Genomic DNA, 18800 nt, shown 5'->3' on the forward strand with positions numbered 1-18800 from the left:
CTTTTCTATTTTTAGTAGAGACAGGGTTTCACCATGTTGGCCAGGCTGGTCTCAAACTCCTGACCTCAGGTGATCTGCCCACCTCGGCCTCCCAAAGTACTGGGATTACAGGCATGAGCCACCACGCCCAGCCTGGAGACCATTATTCTAAATGAAGTAACTGTAACTCAGGAGTGGAAAACTAAATACTGTATAACTTATAATGGACTTTGGGGACTTGTCGGGAAGGGTAGGAATGGGGTGAGGGATAAAAAAAACTACACATTGGGTACAGTGTACACTGCCCAGGTCATGGGTGCACCAAAATCTCAAAAAGCACCAGTAAATAATTTATCCATGTAACCAAAAACCACCTGTTCCCCAAAAACTATTGAAAGAAATTTTAATATTAAATAAATGTCTTTTTCTCACACGATGAATTTATCTAAACTAATCCTTAAAAATATCTTCTACCTTGGACATTATCATTATTATTCAATGTCTGAAGAGGCAACAAATTTCAAGAGATAAAGCAATTTGTCCAAGGTTAATTTGTTCAGATGAAATTGGCCCATATAGCTAAATAGTTTCTAAAGTAATTCTTATAATTTTGCATTCTCTGCTGTCTCTCTCCAACTCTGCTTTCCTTAACATACTATTTGATGGCAGAAGGAGCATGACTGAGAGAATAGATTTTAGTGCAGACAGTAGATGTGGACAGATTTGGAGAATAAACACAGAGTTTATTTGCTCTATGATAATCACAAAGCCATTTAATGACTTTCCAGAATAAGCCAGTGCAGGTGTTAATTTGCCCCAGAGAGGGATTTGAAAAAACACTCCACTCTCACAGCTAGCTTGAGCTTTTATTTGGCAAGAGCAAAAACACCTATATTTGGGAGACAGTGGTATGAGAATTGAATCACTCGGCTAATTGATTAAATGCAAAGTTATACTAAATCACTCCACTCAAAGTGAGGTTGACTAGTAAATGCTCCCAGAGGTAATTAGTGACTAGGCTCATCCAATCAACAGAAAAAACAATTCAGACTTGGGCAACAGTGGGTGGCAGGAAATCTGGAAGATCGGCATTAAACAAACCCTTTGGGTAATTCCATCTTACTCAGCTATTTCTGAGCATTAACAGCTATAGCTCAAGCCTCAAGCACCGTTTTGTGAAAATGATTACACATGGGCAGTGTTCCTATGAAAAAGAAACCACATATTTAACTCCTGTACATCTTCCAAGGTCTGTTCCCCGAAAGACCATTTCCCAGGTTACGCAGTAAGAAGAAGTTCCTTTCTTGAACATTCTTACTTTATTCACACTTGATGGCAAGCCAGTTCTCTTTTATTCTGAGTTAGGCTGCCAGGGGTCATATTTACCCTTCTCGACTGTAACCTAGTTGAGGCTGAGATCTTTACCTTATTCATCTAGGTCTTCCACAACATGTAGCTCAAAGCCTAGAATGCAAATAGGTGCTAAATTCCTGAATCTTCCCCTAGAAGCAGGTACATTAGCCTTTGTTCTATCTTGTCACATAAAACAAGCTACTTGAAAGATACTATCTATTCTTCCTTTAGAAACTCTTTTGAAGCAGAACTCCTGAAAGGCAGCACTTTCCTGGCAGGAAAAAAAAAAAAAAAAAAAAAAGCAACATATTAAAGAATTTGCACTCATGCATATTCTAATTCACTTTTATAAATGAACCACCAATGACACATCCTCCCAACAACTTAACACTAAGACACTGTCAGTCAAGGAGAGGTATAGTTTCAAACTCTCAGATCTTCTCCAAGTACCACTCAAAGCAAAGCAGAGGTATTCCAAAATGATTTTTGAAAATCTAATGCTGGTATTTAGGAAGGTTTTCAGCTTAAACATCTGTGCCAGCCTTACCCATAGACACTCATTCTTTTCCCCACACCATCCCTAATTTGTTGCTAAATTTGGTCTAAAGTTGCCTCCTTGTAAGTTTGGCCTAGAAGTTTTTCTATACATAGTGAACTGAAACCTAACTGGATATGTAAACAGACAGTAACATACTCTTGCACCAATCATTGAGTTTTAGCCAACCAAAGGCAGCCAACTGTTTAAACAGTGTTTAAATAAAGCAAATGCCAAGCGGTAAACAATTCAACTATTTCCATACCTCACTTTTGTTTTATGTATACCACTTTCTTTTTTCTGTCTGTAAATCCTCTCCAATCGTAACAGTACTAGACTTATTCTGGTTGGAGTGGGGGAGTGTGGTTGTTCAATTCACAAATTATTCTTTGCTTAATTAAACTTTGTTAAATGTAATTTTTCTAAAGTTATTATGACAGTGTCAGATGATAAAAAATAAATGGTGAGATGTGGAACAAAAAAAATTAAATAGTATTTTTATTACTTCATTATCAGGCACAAATAAAACATTAGTCCACTCCTTATAACCTATAATAGTTTAAAAAATGGAAAACATTACCAAAGGCTTTCCCTCTTCTAGATAGACATCATTTATTAGGTCCCTTTTGGCATAGTTTAAAATAAATATGGCAATAATGTTAAATATATCCCTCTGCAGCAAAAGCCGTGTTAAGAGGAAGGCTTATAGCACTAAAGGCCTACCTCAAACAGTTAGAAAGATCTCACATCACTGGTCTAACAACACACCCAGAAAAATAAGAAAAAAATGACCCCAAAGCTAGTGTTTTTCACCCCTAGAAAAATAAGAAAAAACCCCAAAGCTAGCAGAAGATAATAAATAACTAAAATAAGGGCAGAACTGAAAGAAATTAAGACTCAAAAGTCCACCCAAAGAATCAATGAAACCAAAAGTTGGTATTTGAAAGGATAAACAAGATCAATAGAGCACTGGCTAGATTAACAAAGAAAAAAGAATATCCAAAAAAGCACAATCAGAAACAACAAAGGTGACATTTCAACCAATCCCCCAGAAATACAAAAGATCCTCAGAGACTACTATACACATCTCTATGCACACAAACCAGAAAATCTATCTAGAAATGGATAAATTCCTGGAAACATGTAACTTCCCATGACTGAACCAAGAAGGAACTGAACCCCTGAACAAACCAATATCAAGTTCCGAGATTGAATAAGTAATTTTTAAAAATCCTATCTACCAAAAAAAAGCCCAGGACAGATGGATTCACAGCCAAATTCTACCACATGTACAAAGAAAAGCTGGTACCAATTCCACTGAAACTATTCCAGAAAATCAAGGAAGGAGGACTCCTTCCTAACTCATTCTACGAGGCCAGCATCACCCTGTTATCAAAAACAAAGACACAATGAAAAACTAAAACTATAGGCCAATATCCCTACCCTAATGAAAATAGACACAAAATTCTTCAGCAAAATACTAGAAAACAGAATCCAGTAGCACATCAAAAAGTTAATTCATCACGATCAAGTAGGGATGCCATCAACACACACAAATCAATAAATGTGATTCACCACATAAAGAAAACTAAAACAGAAACCATATGATCATCTAAATAGGCACAGAAAAAGCTTTTGATAAAATCCAACATCTCTTTATGATAAAAACCCTCAAGAAACTAGACACCCAAGGAACATATCTCAAAATAATAAAAGCCATCTATGCAAACCCACAGCCACCATCATATTGGACAGGCAAAAACTGGGAGCATTCCCTTTGAGAACTGGAACAAGCAGAGATGTCTGCTTTCACCACTCCTATTTAACACAGTACTAGAAGTGCTAGTCAGACCAATTAGGCAAGAGTAAGACATTAAAGGCATCCAAATAGGAAAAGAAAAAGTCAAAATATCCCTCTTCACTGATGATATGATTCTATAGCTAGAAAACCCTGAAGACTATGCCAAAAGGTTCTGGAACTGATAAACGACTTCAGTAAACTTTCAGGATAGAAAATCAATGTACAAAAATCAGTAACATTTTTATATAACAATAACGTTCAAGCTCAGAGCCAAGTCAAGAACACAGTCCCATTTATAATATACACACACAAAGATGAAATACCTAGAAATACACCTAACAACAGAGGTGAAAGCTCTCTACAAGAAGAACTATAAAACACTGCTAAAAGAAATTATAGATGATACAAACGAATGAAAAAACATTCCACGTTCATGGATTAGAAGAATCACTATCATTAAAATGACCATACAATCCAAAGCAAGCTATGGATTCAACACAATTCCTATAAAACTACCAATGTCATTTTTCACAGAATTAATTTTAAAAACCTACACTAAAATGTATATGGATCCAAAGAAGAGCTGACATAACCAAAACAATCTTAAGCAGAAAGAGTAAAGCCAGAAACATCACATTATCCCACTTCTATATTTTCTATTACCAAACTATACTATAAGGCTACATCAACCTACAGTAAACAGCATGGTATTAATACAAAAACAAGCACATAGACCAATAGAACAGAATAGAAAATCCAGAAATGAAACCACACACCTACAACCATCTGATCTCTACTAAGCGGACAAAGATAAGTGATGGGGAAAGGACTCCCTAATCAATAAATGGTGCTGGGATAACTGACCTGCCATATACAGAAGAATGAAAATAGACTCCTGTTTTTCACCATATACAAAAATTAACTCAAGATGGATTAAAAATTGAAATATAAGACCTCAAACTATAAAAATCCCAGAAGAAAACCTAGAAAATACCATTCTGGACATCAGCCTTGACAAAGAATTTATGGCTAATACATCGAAAGCAATCACAACAAAAACAAAAATTAACAAGTGGGACCTAATTAAAGAGCTTCTGCATAGCAAAATAAAAAATTTTAAAAAAAAAAACTATCAACAGAGTAAATAGACAGCATACACAATGAGAGAAAATATTTGCAAACTATGCATCCAACAAAGGTGTACGATCCAGAATCCGTCAGGAACTTAAACAATTGAGCAAGCAAACAACAAATAATAATACCAAAAAGACAGCAAAGGACATGAACAGACACTTTTCAAAAGAAGAAAGAAGACATATAAGCTGCCAATAAGCATATGAAAAAACGCTCCACATCACTCATCATTAGAGAGATGCAAATCCAAACCACAAAGAGATACCATCTCACACCTGTCAGAATGGCTATTACTAAAGAGTCAAAATACAACAGATGTTCGTGAGGGTGCAGAGAAAAGGAAACACTTATACACTGTTGGTGGGAGTGTAATTTAGTGCAGCTACTCTGGAAACCAGTTTGGAGATTTCTCAAAGAACTGAAACAGAACTACCATTTGACTCACCAATCCTGTCACTGGGTATATAATATATATGTGTGTGTGTCTATATATACATATCCAAAAGCAAATAAATCATTCTACCAAAAAACACGTGCACTCATATGTTTGTTGCAGCACTATTCACAATAGCAAAGACATGGAATCAGTCTAGGTGCCCATCAATGGTGGACTGGATAAAGAAATGTGGTATATATGTATATACCATGGAATATCACACAGCCATAAAAAAAAGAATGAAATCATGTCCTTTGCAGCAACATGGATGCAGCTGGAGGCTATTATCCTAAGCAAATTAATGCAGAAACAGAAAATCAAATACTACATGTTCTTATAAGTGGGAGCTAAATATTGGATAAACATGAACATAAAATGGCAACTACAGACACTGGGGACTACTAGAGGGGGAAGAGATTGATGGGTAAGGGTTGAAAAACCACTGGGTACTATGCTTACTACCTGGGTAACCAGATCAATTATACACCAAACCTCAGCATCACACAATACACCCAAGTAACAAATGTGCATATATACCCTCTGAATCTAAAATAAAACTTGAAATTATTTTTAAAAGCAAAGACAAAACAAAACGTTTAAATTTTAAAAATAAAAAAATGTTATCTCTCATTATAGCCTCTATAACAAATTCTACTACAAAAACTATAGTTACACAACGGACTTCTTTAAATTCTCTTACTAAAAGTATACTAAGTAAAATAAATAATTTACTTTAAATTGCATACTAATTAAACAGAAGAAAATCTATACAGTTAGTGACACTTCTTGTTACACATTAAAAAATACATTGAGCACTATAGGGATTCAATTATATGAGATTAATAAAACAGACTACGTAGTTAAAACAAATAGTCTGTCCAACTCATTCTTTGACCTATTTAATTTTAGTTAGAGTAGGCCAGGCATGGTGGCTCATGCCTGTAATCCCAGCACTCTGGGAGGCCAAGGTGGGCAGATCGGTTGAGGTCAGGAGTTCGAGACCAGTCTGGCCAACATGGTGAAATCCCCTCTTTACTTAAAATACAAAAATCTAGCTGGGAGTGGTGGTGGGCACCTGTAATCCCAGCTACTCGGGAGGCTGAGGTGGGAGAATCGTTTGAACCCAGGAGGCAGAGGTTGCAGTGAGCAAAGACTGCGCCACTGCACTACAGGCTGGGCGACACAGGGAGACTGTCTCAAAAAAAAAAAAAAAATTAGTTTAGTTTATAAAGACCCTAACTAAAAAACATACTCCATATGCTTAACATTATCTTCCTAATATTCATAATAGTCTCCCTGGCATACTACATTCTTTCAGAAATTTTAAATGTTTACACATAGCCATTCATAAAATGTCAAATTGTCTTCTACTGAAACTACAAAAACTCAAAAAACAAAAATACATAGTCATAAAGACACCATAACCTACAAATGACATACTGAGACCAAAAGTTCAAAATAATAACTAAAAATAGCACTAAAGTCCTAAGTTTTGGTCACACTCATCTACATTAATACCTGACCATTATTACATATTGTATGCCTGTATCAAAATATTTCAATACCATATGTAATCATGTACTCATAAAAATTAAATAAAAAGAAAAAATCTTACTAAAAGAATTATTAAACAAAATTATGACAGACCTTCTTTTAGACTAAATTCATATACTAGTCCCCAACAGACAAGATCCGATCAAACCAAAATAAAGTCACTCAAATTAAATATAACATAATCAAACTAAAAATTAAAAAATAGAAATAGAGATCCCAAAACAGACCAGGTGTTTTTTTCTCCTGAAAACAAGAAATTCCAACATAAAAAGGCCCCTTCTACTCTAACCTCTATGTAAAACAAACAAACAAACAAAAAAAACTGAAGTCCCTATAACCACATGTTCCGCTATTTCCCAGTGATATTAGAGACCAACTAAATATATTTACAATAATGACAGAGTCACTTCAATGCCTAGAGTTTTGGTGAGCTTCTCAATTTGGAGAGGGCACTGAAAGGGGAGAATTGTCAAATTAAGTTTAGCCGAAAGCTCCCTCCTTGTAAATTCCACCTGAAAGGTTCTCCATACATAGTGAACTATAACCTAACTGGGTGTGTAAACAGACTGTAACCTACTCATATTGATCACCAAGTTTCAGCCACAGTGGCCAAATGTTCCAACAAGGCAAATGCCAAGCTATAACAAATTCAGCTGTTTCTGTACCACACTTCCTTCCATTTTTTGTACATCACTTTCCTTTTTCTGTCCGTAAATCCTCTCCAACCACGCAGCAGTGAGAGTCTCTCTGAACCTATTCTGGTTCCGGAGGCTGCCTGATTCACGAATCATTCTTTGCTCAGTTAAATTCTGTTAAATTTAATTTGTCTAAAGTTTTTCTTTTAACACCCTAAAAAAAATTTATTTCAAGCAAGAAGAAAATAAAAATCTTACTTACTCAATTCTTTGCGCTCTACAAAGACAGCAGTAACAAAGATAACTCAAAAGCTGGCTAGCCCCAAAATAAATCCTACCAGGCTTTGGAATTGGTACTGTAGAAATGTTCCCAGTTAAGTGAGGTTTCTATTTAAATGTATCGATATTATTAATAGGCTAGCATTGAAATGAAGGTTTTCATTCTCTTAACACACAATTCACAGCTGGACATCAGATGGTGAAATATTAGGAGAAATAAAAATAAATGAAGGAAAGAATAATGAACTGGTTTTTTACACTTTGTACCTTTGAAAGTGCTTTCCCATATGTAGTCATCGAATTCTCATCAGTCTCTTGATTTGTCCCATTTCCAGACAAGGAAACTGACGCTTGAAAACATTAAGAGACGTATCCACGGACACCCTTAAATTCTGCCTCAATATACTTCCATTTACTCATTGACAAAAGGGGGTAATAATAGTACCTATTTTATATCAGTGTAGTGAGGATGAAATAAATTAAAACAAAAAAAAATGCTAATTTTAATCTTCTGCCCTTCCCCAATCTTCTGCTTTTTCCACTATCCTAATCTACCTCTGGGTTAAAATCTGACATCAATAACACATAAGGCAGATGATACACATGAGGGGAAAAAAGCCAAAGCTATACCCTATTACTTTAAAATGTATAGACTCAAGTTTAATGAGAGCTCACCACCAAGTACTGTTCGAGCACTTTATATGTATGATTTCACCCTCACTACAACCAGATAGAGTAGGTACTATTATTACCTCCACTATATCAATGAGTAAATGGAAGTACTTTGAGATAGAGAGCTTAAGTAGCTTGATAGTTGCTATCATACATTAACCTTAAAACACAGGGTTTTTGAAGCCTGCCTATATTAACAGAGCTGTGGCGAAACAGTAAAATTTCTGAGCATCTCCAGATCTGTACTGTCTAATATGGTAACCCGTAGCCACATAAAGCAATTGAGCACATGAAATATAGCTAGTGTGACCGAGGAAATGAATTTTCAATTCTGCATAATTTTAATTAATTTTAATTTAGATTTATAGTGACTATTTGATGAAACTACAGTTTTCAAGACACTAGCCATCAGTCAGTGAAGGGCAGTGATCCTTCAGAGATGGGATACAAAAGAGATGAGCCCTATAATTACCATAGCTTACTGCTCTGAGGAAGTTTCCAGGCTGTAGCATAGGAAGGCAGAACTCAGGCAATCTCCTTGAGTTGAGGAGAGAAAGCTGAGAGTCTGGGGAGACCAAGGCACCTAGATTTCACAGGACAGTCTACACGAGAGAAGACAACATCAGAAAGACAGAAACACAGATCTACCCAAAATCAGTACTCAGCTGAGTACTAACTTGCGCATGCATGTGAGAAAATTACCCAAGGACAGGAAAGACCCACCCAAAAGGCAGCAGTATCCAGCATACACAAGGGCCAGAAATACTACCTATTCCCACCAGTCAAACTGGAAAATCCCATGACTTATGAGTCATTAGGTAGAGTACGCTGAAGGATCTTGCCTCAGTGATAGTAAATAATTAGTTCTACCCTAGCTATTAGCACTAGCACTTCTCTGGGCCCATCTAACAAACCCTTTAAAGTAGGATCTAAAAGAATTGAATTGTTTCCCAGTAACTATAACAAAACTCAAAAGTATTTATAAGAATACACAACTCAGTACCAAAGAAGATACAATTCACAATGACTGGCCATTAAATCAAAAATTAAGAGGCATGCAAGGAAGAAGTAATGAAGAGAAAAATCAATCAAAATTGGCCCCGCACTGATACAATTATTAGAATTTTCAACAACATTAAAACAGTTATTACAACTGTATTTCATATATTCAAAGAGTTAGGTAGAGACATGCAAGATTTTGTACACAGTCAAACTGAACTTACAGAGTTAAAACTACAATATATGAGGTAAAAAATATGCTGAATGATATTAATGACAGATAATATAGAAGTTTAGTAACCTTGAAGGTATAACAATGGAAATGATCAAAAATTATACACAGAGAGAAAAAGGAATAATAATGCTTTAAAATTTTTTAATTTAATTTTTACATCTTTTTAAAATAATTTTTGTTTTATATTTTGTAGAGATGGGGTCACACTGTATTGCCCCGGCTGGTCTTGAATTCCTGGGCTCAAGCAATCTTCCTGCCTCAACCTCCCAAAGTGTTGGGATTATGGGTGTGACCCACAGTGCCTGGCCTAAGTAAATATTTTAAATAAATATAACATCAATTAGTTATGGAACAACTTCAAGCAGTCAAATATATACATGTAACTGTAGTCCCTATAGAAGAAAGAAAGAAGGAACAGAAAAAATATTTGAAGACATAATGGTCAAATTTTGCCCAAGTCCAATAGATCTCATATGCAAGAAACATGACAAAAAACACACCAGGGACATCGTAATAAAATTGCTCAAAATCAGTGATAAAGTCTTAAAAGCAGGGAAAAATAACTGTCTCCAGAGAACAAAAATATGGTAACAACAGACTTCTTTTTAGAAAAAATATAAGTGAAAAGGCATCTTTAAAGAATGGGGACAAAAACCTGTTGACCCAGAATGTTATACTTAGCAAAGATATATTTCAAAAATAAAAGCAAAATAAAGACTTTTGCAGACATAGGAAATCTCAAAGAATTTATCACCAGCAGCCCTGCACTATAAGAAATATTAGTGAAGAAAGAAATGTTAAATGTTAAAGAAAGTCCTTCAGGCAGGATGAAAATAATATCAGGTGGAAATAGAAAGTTACACAAGAGAATGAAGAACACGGAAAACAAACTGCAAGAGTACAGACACAGCCGGGAAAAACAGACACTGGGGACGACTTCGGGTGGGAGAGTGGGAGGCAGTCTGTGGGCTGAAACACTACCTATAGGGAATGATGCTCACCACCTGGGTGATGGGATCGTTTGTATACCAAACCTCAGCAACATGTAATTTACCCATATAACAAATCTGGACAGGTACCCCCTGAACCTAAAACAAAACTTGGGGAAAAAAAGAAACTACATGAGTTAAACGTATAATTGATTTTATTATCTAAATCTATTTAAAAGATAATTGACTCATTAAATAAAAAATAACAATGTAGTCTGGAGTTTATAAACTAAATAGCAAAACAAAGAGTTACAGCTAACAAGGCAACAAAGATAAAACAAAATTGTAAAAAATATTCGATTAATCCGAAAGAAGACATAAAGAGGGGAAAGGGAACAAAGAATACATGGAACAGGTAGGAAACAAATAACAAGAAGATAAACTTAAATACAATCATGTCAATAATCACATTAAATGTAAATAAATACCCTGACAAAAAAACACAAATTTATTTTATTGGTTCAAAAAAAAGTTAAGCCCCCAACTATACACTGCCTGTAAGAAAAGCACTTTACATGCTGCAATATGTATAAATCTCAAAATACCCATAATGAGTAAAAGAATCCAGACCAAAAAAGCACATATTGTATGATTCTATTCATATAAAATTCTAGAAAATGCAAATTAGTGTATAGTGACAGAAAGCAGATCAATAGTTGCCTAGAAGTGGAGGTTGGGAGAGGTAGGTGGGAGCAATTATATAAGAAAAAAGGTAAACTTTTTGGGTGATAAGTATGTTCATTTTTCTTGATTGTGATGATAGTTGCACAGGTATATTTGTATATTAAAATTACCAAGTTGTATATTTTGAATACACACAGTTTATTATAGTGTAATTATACCTCAATAAACCTGTTTAATTTTTTAATCTAATAATTCTGTACAGAATAATTTGACGAATCTACTTTTTTAACTATAAATTTTATGAAATCAAAATACGTATCAGTTACTACAGATTAAAAATTTAGCATGCAAATTGGAATGTGTTTTAAGTGTAAAATATCAATTAATTTTGAAGACTTTGTTTTTTTTAAAAACAGTAAAATATTTTATTAATATATTTTTGTGTTGACCATATGTATAAATAATATTTTTTATATATTGGGTTAAATAAAATATACAATTAATTTTACCTGTTTCTTTTTACTTTTTTAATGTGACTCTTACAGATTTTAAAATTAAAGATGGAGCTTACAATACATTTTGATTGAACAGTACTGAACTAGAAAAAGGAAGATTTAATTGTAGTACTCAGAAAACATCATTATGTTCATATTTATGGCCAACAATGCTTCGCCATTCTATGATAGAATGGGCCCCAAAAGATATTCATATTTTAATCCCCAGAACCTGTAACTATGTCATCTTATACAGCAAAAAAAGATTTTGCAGATGTGATTAAATTATGAATCTTGAGAATACTTAGATTATCTGGGTGGTTCCAACATAATCACAAGAGTTCTTATAAGGGAAAATGGAAGGCAGAAGGTCAGTATCAGAGAAGACAATATGACGACAGAATCAGAGAGAAGGAAATGTGACAACAGAAGTCGACCTTGGACTGATGCAGCCACGAGCCAAGGAATATGGCAATTTCTGGAAGCTGCAACAGGCAATGAACTGAATGAATATTCAGTAGAGCTTCCAGAAAGAACACAGCTCTACTAACACTTTAGTTTTTGTTTTTGTTTTTTTTTTTAGTTATTTATTTTTTATTATTATTATAGTTTAAGTTCTAGGGTACATGTGCATAACGTGCAGGTTTGTTACATATGTATACTTGTGCCATGTTGGTGTGCTGCACCCATCAACTCGTCAGCACCCATCAACTCGTCATTTACATCAGGTATAACTCCCAATGCAATCCCTCCCCCCTCCCCCCTCCCCATGATAGGCCCCGGTGTGTGATGTCCCCCTTCCCGAGTCCAAGTGATCTCATTGTTCAGTTCCCACCTATGAGTGAGAACATGCCTAACACCTTAGTTTTAAACCCATAAATCTCTTTTTGAATTTATAACCTCTAGAAGTATAATAAATTTATTTTAAGTCACTACATTTGTAGTAATTTGTTACAGCACCAGTAAGAAACCAATGCAAACTTTAGGTAACTGGAAGTGGGGTGCTGCTGTAACAAATACCTAAAAATGTGGAAGAGGCTTTGGCATTGGGTAATAGGGTAGAGCCTGGAAAATTTTTAATGAGTATGGTAGAAAAGGCCAATTGCCTTCAACAGGGAGTTAAAAATAAATATAGATGTTAAAAGTGGTCCCAGCAAAGGCTTAAAAGGAAATGAGGGACATATTACTGAATGAATACCCAAAGATGGGGGATCCCTGTTACCTGATGCCAGAAAGCTTATCTGCATTTTGTCCTGTAGTTAGGTGGAAAGTAAAATAAACTTAGATATTTAGGTGAGGAGATTTCCAAGCAAAGTGTTGAAGGTACAGTCTGATTTCTTCTTGCTGTTTATGGCAAAATGTGAGAGAAAAGTGAGGGATTGAGAGAAGAGCTGTTAAGCAAAAAGGAGTCAGGACTTGATAATTCAGGGAGTTCTCAGCCTATCCAGATTGCAGAAGACAATAAAAGGAGATACACTATCAGGAAAGCCTGCTCTAGAGCCAAGTTGTGGCTAAACAACTTTTTGATAGTGCCTTGGAAGGATCAAAAGGTCAAAATATTCAATCACCTACAGGCCTCTTTGTAGAGATCAGTATGTGAGTCATGGATTCCCTTCAGTCATCTCAGAAGTAGTCAGGAACAGAGACAGCATTATCCAGGACAGATCTGTGGATAAGCTGCTTGTCTAGTGGACAGGAGACCTTCAAGTTTCTTGACAATATCATACCAACAGAAACCCTGCCAATTTGTACTGAAGAAGACTGAGAGAGGACACCATGAAAGATGTCTGACAAACCCCCAAAACTTTACAGGCAGGAAACAAGCTGATAAAACTACTCAACTGCAAACAAATGCTATTATTCACGAAAAACGAACAATGTCTCAGAGGAATGAGCCACAAGCCAGAAGACAGAGCCAAAACCAAAGAGGATTATTTCTAAGACTTGAACCCAGTGGAGTTTGCACTGCTGATTTTCACAAGAGTCTGGGACCAGTGGTTCCTTTCTTCTTTCCATTTCCTTCCTTTGGAACAGAAATATCTATAACTGGTATCTTATGTCTATCCTGCCATTGTATTTTGGAAGCAGATTACCTGTTTTTCAGTTTCATAGGACCACAATAGAGAGAAATTTTTTCCCCAAAATGGATTATACCCACTGTCTCTCCCATATCTGATTTAGATTACTTAATGAGAGGTAGAATTTTTCAGCTGAGATTAGGGGAGATTTCAATCTTTGAGTTGTTGCTATGATGGATTAAGACTTTTTGAGGTACTCGGATGGGGTGAATGTATTTTGCATGTGGGACAGACATGAATCTTCTGGATCTAGAGGGCAGACTTTGTGATAAACAAAATAATGGCTCCCCAAAAATGTGCAGGTGTTAATTGACAGAATCTATGATTATGTTACCTTACATGACAGAAGGGATTTGCAGATGTGATTAAGTTACTGGTCTTGAGACAGGGGAGATTATCCTGAATTTTCTAGGTGAGCCCAATATAATCACAGGGGATATAAGAGAAAGGCCTTCTTTGTCAAAGTTCCATAAAGAAGTTACTCTTCCCCTTGAAGAAGCTGAAAATTCCTCTCAGTTGTTGTAGCTGGACAGACATCACAGAGACAGTTGCCAAAACAGAGATTACACAGATTAGAGAGTAGAGTTCCAGCCCAGGGGACCTACACTTGTGGAATGAATGAATAGTAGTGACTAAAGCAAGCAGTAAGCTTTTTTATAAGGTACATAGTACAAAAGAAATTTTAATTCCATTCAAAATGTTTATTAATCACCTACTATGCTTCATGCACAATAGTTCGCCCTGAGGATCTAGGAGTATCTAGATCTGCAGGACTCTTGCCTTTTTCAAGCTTACAGACCAGTCAGGTTTCCATAGCAACTTTGTTTACAAAGTGTCAGCAGCCTTGCTCAGATCAAGAAAGGTATGGACTCTCAACAGTGACTGGGCAGATCTCGCACAATGCAAAAACAAAGTAATTCAGTCTACTCTTTTAATCATACCCAGCTTACATACTTCACCAGTTCATTAGTAAGGAGCAAGTGAAAATTAGTATGTCCATATTCTTGTTATATATTACATAATAACTGTAGATTTGCTATATATCATTAACATCTTAAGTTATCTGCACTGTAAATATGTAAATCTCATTCTATTATGTTGGTTCAGCCATGCTAAAATAATCCTTTTATTATCATCATAAAAGGCTCAGTTAAAAGAACCCTGCCAGACATTTTCATAGAGGAATATCCAGGCTGCCTTACTATGGTATCTGGTCAGTTCATTTCCCCGTTTAAACCTCTACAAAGGCCCCACTTCTCTGAGAGTAAAGCACAAAGCCATTAACTGGCCTACAGGCAAGGGTAATACTTAAAACAGGCAACAAAAAGTACATGGCGTCCCACCTATCAAAATGGACACCAGCCATAAATCATCAGTACACCCAAACCCACACACATCAGCAGAATGTCAGCTCTGCCAACAGGGTCCCATGTAACCTAGTCCCTGTCTACCCCTCCAGACGTTCACCACCCTTCCGCCATGCTTTTGCCTTACCTTTACACATACTATTCCCTCTATTCAGAATGCTCCGAGACCCCACCCCTTCCTATACCAGGCTTTCTATCCATTTTTTAACTATCTGTTGACATATCACTTCGCTGATTTGAATATTTGTGTCTCACCAAAATTCATATTAAAACTTAATTCCCAGTGCATTAGTACTAAGAGGTGGGGCCTTTAGGCAGTGATTAAATTATGAGGTCTTTGCCCTCGTGAATGGATTAGTGTCTTTAGAAAGGAAACTAGCTAGTTATTTTTCTGCCTTTCCATCCCTTCCACCATATGAGGACACAGCATTCCACAGGACACAGTAACAAGGCATCATCTTGGAAGCAGACAGAGCCAGCCCCCACGAGGTACCAAATCTGCTGATGCCTTATTCTTGGATTTCACAGCCTCCAAAATTGTGAGAAACACCATGCTTCTAAGAACCACACCATGTTTTCTCTATAAATGCTTGCTGAATGATTTAATGAATTGTAGTCCAGCTTATAGTGGGCAGAACTGAGTAAGTTCTACCCCAAGGAGAATGCAGCCATAAGTTTTCCTCTGTCCTTATGGCCTATCCACTAGATGAAAGATGTAAATATAGGTATAGGTATAAGTACAGGCAAAGGCAATTGATAATAGCTAGAGAAATATTCTGTAACAATAATATGGCTGGTCAATGACTTTCAAGTATTTTATAAATTCATTCCACTTTAGATCCTCACCAAAATCAAGGAAATATTTCACTGCCAAACCAAATATTTCACCACCATGATCTCTAATGCCGCCCTCCTGCCCTCAGAATAATACCCCCTGCATATCTAAGCACTCAGGACAACAACACAAGAGAAATAGCAAAGGTGATCTCCAGACAAACACACACCCGATGAGCACCCCCTAGGCAGACCCTCCTCCCCAACCTCTGCCACCATGCAGGAAAAGAGGTGCCTTTACCTTGAAATAAAAATGCTTTGCTGGCATTGTGCATTCCAGACACCTGAGCCACTCCAAGGGTGGTGTTCACAAGGTCAAGCTCGGTGATGATATCCATCTGAAGGTCAGGGTCCATCCCAAAGCCCACCACTGTAAAGGAACAAAGAGTTGTTTGGGCTTAAAATGCAGACTGTTAGTAGCATTACAGAGCAGAGGTTACAGAGTCAGGGAGTGGCAGGTAATACAAGGAAGCCAATGATGAGTGCTTGGAAAGTCTTTGTCTATGGAGGGAAAAGAAAAGCAAATCTTTGCTCCCTTACCCCGCTAATACTGTAGTTTCTTTGTTCCTTCCCCCAATCCTACCCCACATTATAGATTGATAATTTCTTATCCAAAACTCCTGAGGTTAAATATCCAGAATTCAGAAGGTGCCATATGTTAGAAAGGTAATATGGCCTATATACTACATTTTATGTAACATTTTTAGCAAAATCTAACTCAGCACCCCATAATCAAATACAGTATTTCTGAAGCAAAAAGTATGACATACTTCTCTAATTGGCATAAATAAAGATTATAAATAGGTTGATATCAGTTTAGATCAAGTCTTGCCATGAAATGAGTTCAACTCAGGATAGGTTTTGCAGTCAGGTGAGTTATGAAAAAACAGGGTTTCCAAGCTTTATAGAGGTGGTGACTGTGGATACAAGATTGTGGCCCTGATCCACCTGCCTCAGAGACAGACGCAGCAGCAAAATCTGACACCACCACCACCAGTAAACACCTCCACAAAGTGTTCCCTAACTAATCAGGCACAATCACCTGTGCTAAGGAGGAAAAAAGTGGAAAAGGACCCTGTTCCTGTTGAAGAAGGGTGGCAGAGGGACTGCCCAGGAAGGAGAATCCCTGGAATAATGGATATATATTTCCATCCAAGGGGATTCCTGGTTGGAAAGTCAGATACCCTGATAACTCTTTTTAGAGAACCTTAGTGCAGAGAAACACAGCCCTGAGCCTCCTCTTCCCTTGTCTAAGACAAATCCCTAAAGATGCCTCTCACCCAGGGGGGTGCTCTGAGGAATGATTCATTCATAATTGCAAAGTGATTTCCAACTATATGTATTAATAAGGCTAGTGATCACTCTAAGGGGCTGTGTTTAAGCCATTCATAAAGGCTGTGTCCATCTACACTCATCATTTCAATCGTGCAATTTTGACTGTGCTGTTGGAAATGTTTTAATCAGCAACAGCTGTCAACTCTCATCTGATGGTAATGCAGTCACTGAGACAAGATTTGGAAGGCTTGCACCCACTGCGTGAATGTTCACTGGGACATCATAAGCTATCACAACCTCACCTGTCCTCCCACCTTAACCCCTGGTCCTATAGGCTTGGAGAAGGAAATCTACTCTTTCCTTATTCTTTCCCTGTTAGGAAACAGGACCTGCTAGGCTTCTGTCGACAGATGGTCGATCAGGAAGGCCTCTTTAGAGCTGAAACCCATTATTGCCAAGGCAAACAAAATGTCTATTAGCTGCCTTCTCAGTTTCTGTCAGGCTTCCCCTTGTCCCCTGAACTGAAGATTTAAGTTTTCCCCTTCCAGTTGACCCAAAGATGTCTTCCTTCCATTCACTCTGCATTCATTCATTTCATAATGTTTTCAACAGGTATTACTGAGTGTGTACTATATAGCACACACATTGCTAGTCACTGGTGATGTGCTCATGGAGCTCGCTTTCCTGTGGGTTAGGTGAGGGGAGGGCAAAAAATAAACCAATTAATAAGATAATCTGAGATGGCAATAAATGCCATGAAGAAAATAAAATAGAGTAACAGGATAGAAAACAACTTGGATGGGGGCCCTACTTTAGAAAGGCGGGTTGGAAAAGGTTCTTTTGAGCTAAAACTTAAATGACTAGAAAAGGCAAGATGGGAGGAAGCTTTCCACATGCAGAGAACGGTGCATGCAAATGAGGAACAAACTGGGAGTGTCCCAAGAACAGAAAAAAGGCCAGCATGGCTGAAACTGAATGGGCCAGGGGTAGAGAAGTAGAAAATGAGGCCAACCAGGCACAGTGGCTCACACCTGTAACTCTAACACTTTGGGAGGCTGAGGCAGGAGGATTGTGTGAGCTCAGGAGTTTGAGGCCTGGGCAACATAGGGAGACCATATCTCTACAAAAAGATCAAAAAATTAGCCAGGCGTGGTAGCGTACACCTATGGTCCCAGCTACTTAGGAGGATCGCTTGCACCCAGGAAGTAGATCCTGCAGCACCGCTGCACTCTAGCCTGGGTGCCAGAGTGAAACTCTCTCTCAAAAAAAAAAAAAAAAGAAAGAAAGAAAAGAAAAGAGGCCAAAGAGGGAGAGAGAGAAGGGCCAGATCATATAAGGCCTGTGACCCACAAGGAGCTTGGATGTTATTCTAATTCTGAGATATAATTGGAGGGTTTTAAGGTTTATGTTTAAGGGCAGAAATTAAATTTCAAAGGACCTCCAAATTGGTATTTCTCTAGCCAGGAATTTGGAAAGTGGTCTGGGGAATGTGCCCTTCACCAGATGCAAGAAGAAGGAAGCACCCCT

The 18800-nt window shown here is 37.1% G+C and overlaps 1 protein-coding gene across 1 annotated transcript in view; it reads right to left on the reverse strand.

Moving 5' to 3' along the window:
• The window catches only part of NELL1 (NEL-like 1 (chicken)), a 603019-nt gene that overhangs the window by 576247 nt on the left and 7972 nt on the right, over nt 1-18800 (reverse strand). Inside the window, exon 3 of the mRNA XM_011965414.1 lies at nt 16240-16368. Within this exon, the coding sequence (XP_011820804.1) occupies nt 16240-16368 (129 nt within the window). The remainder of the gene's footprint in view (nt 1-16239; nt 16369-18800) is intronic.

This window comes from Mandrillus leucophaeus, unplaced genomic scaffold (assembly GCF_000951045.1).
Source record: "Mandrillus leucophaeus isolate KB7577 unplaced genomic scaffold, Mleu.le_1.0 Scaffold723, whole genome shotgun sequence".
In the NCBI taxonomy this organism is placed as follows: Eukaryota; Metazoa; Chordata; class Mammalia; order Primates; family Cercopithecidae; genus Mandrillus; species Mandrillus leucophaeus.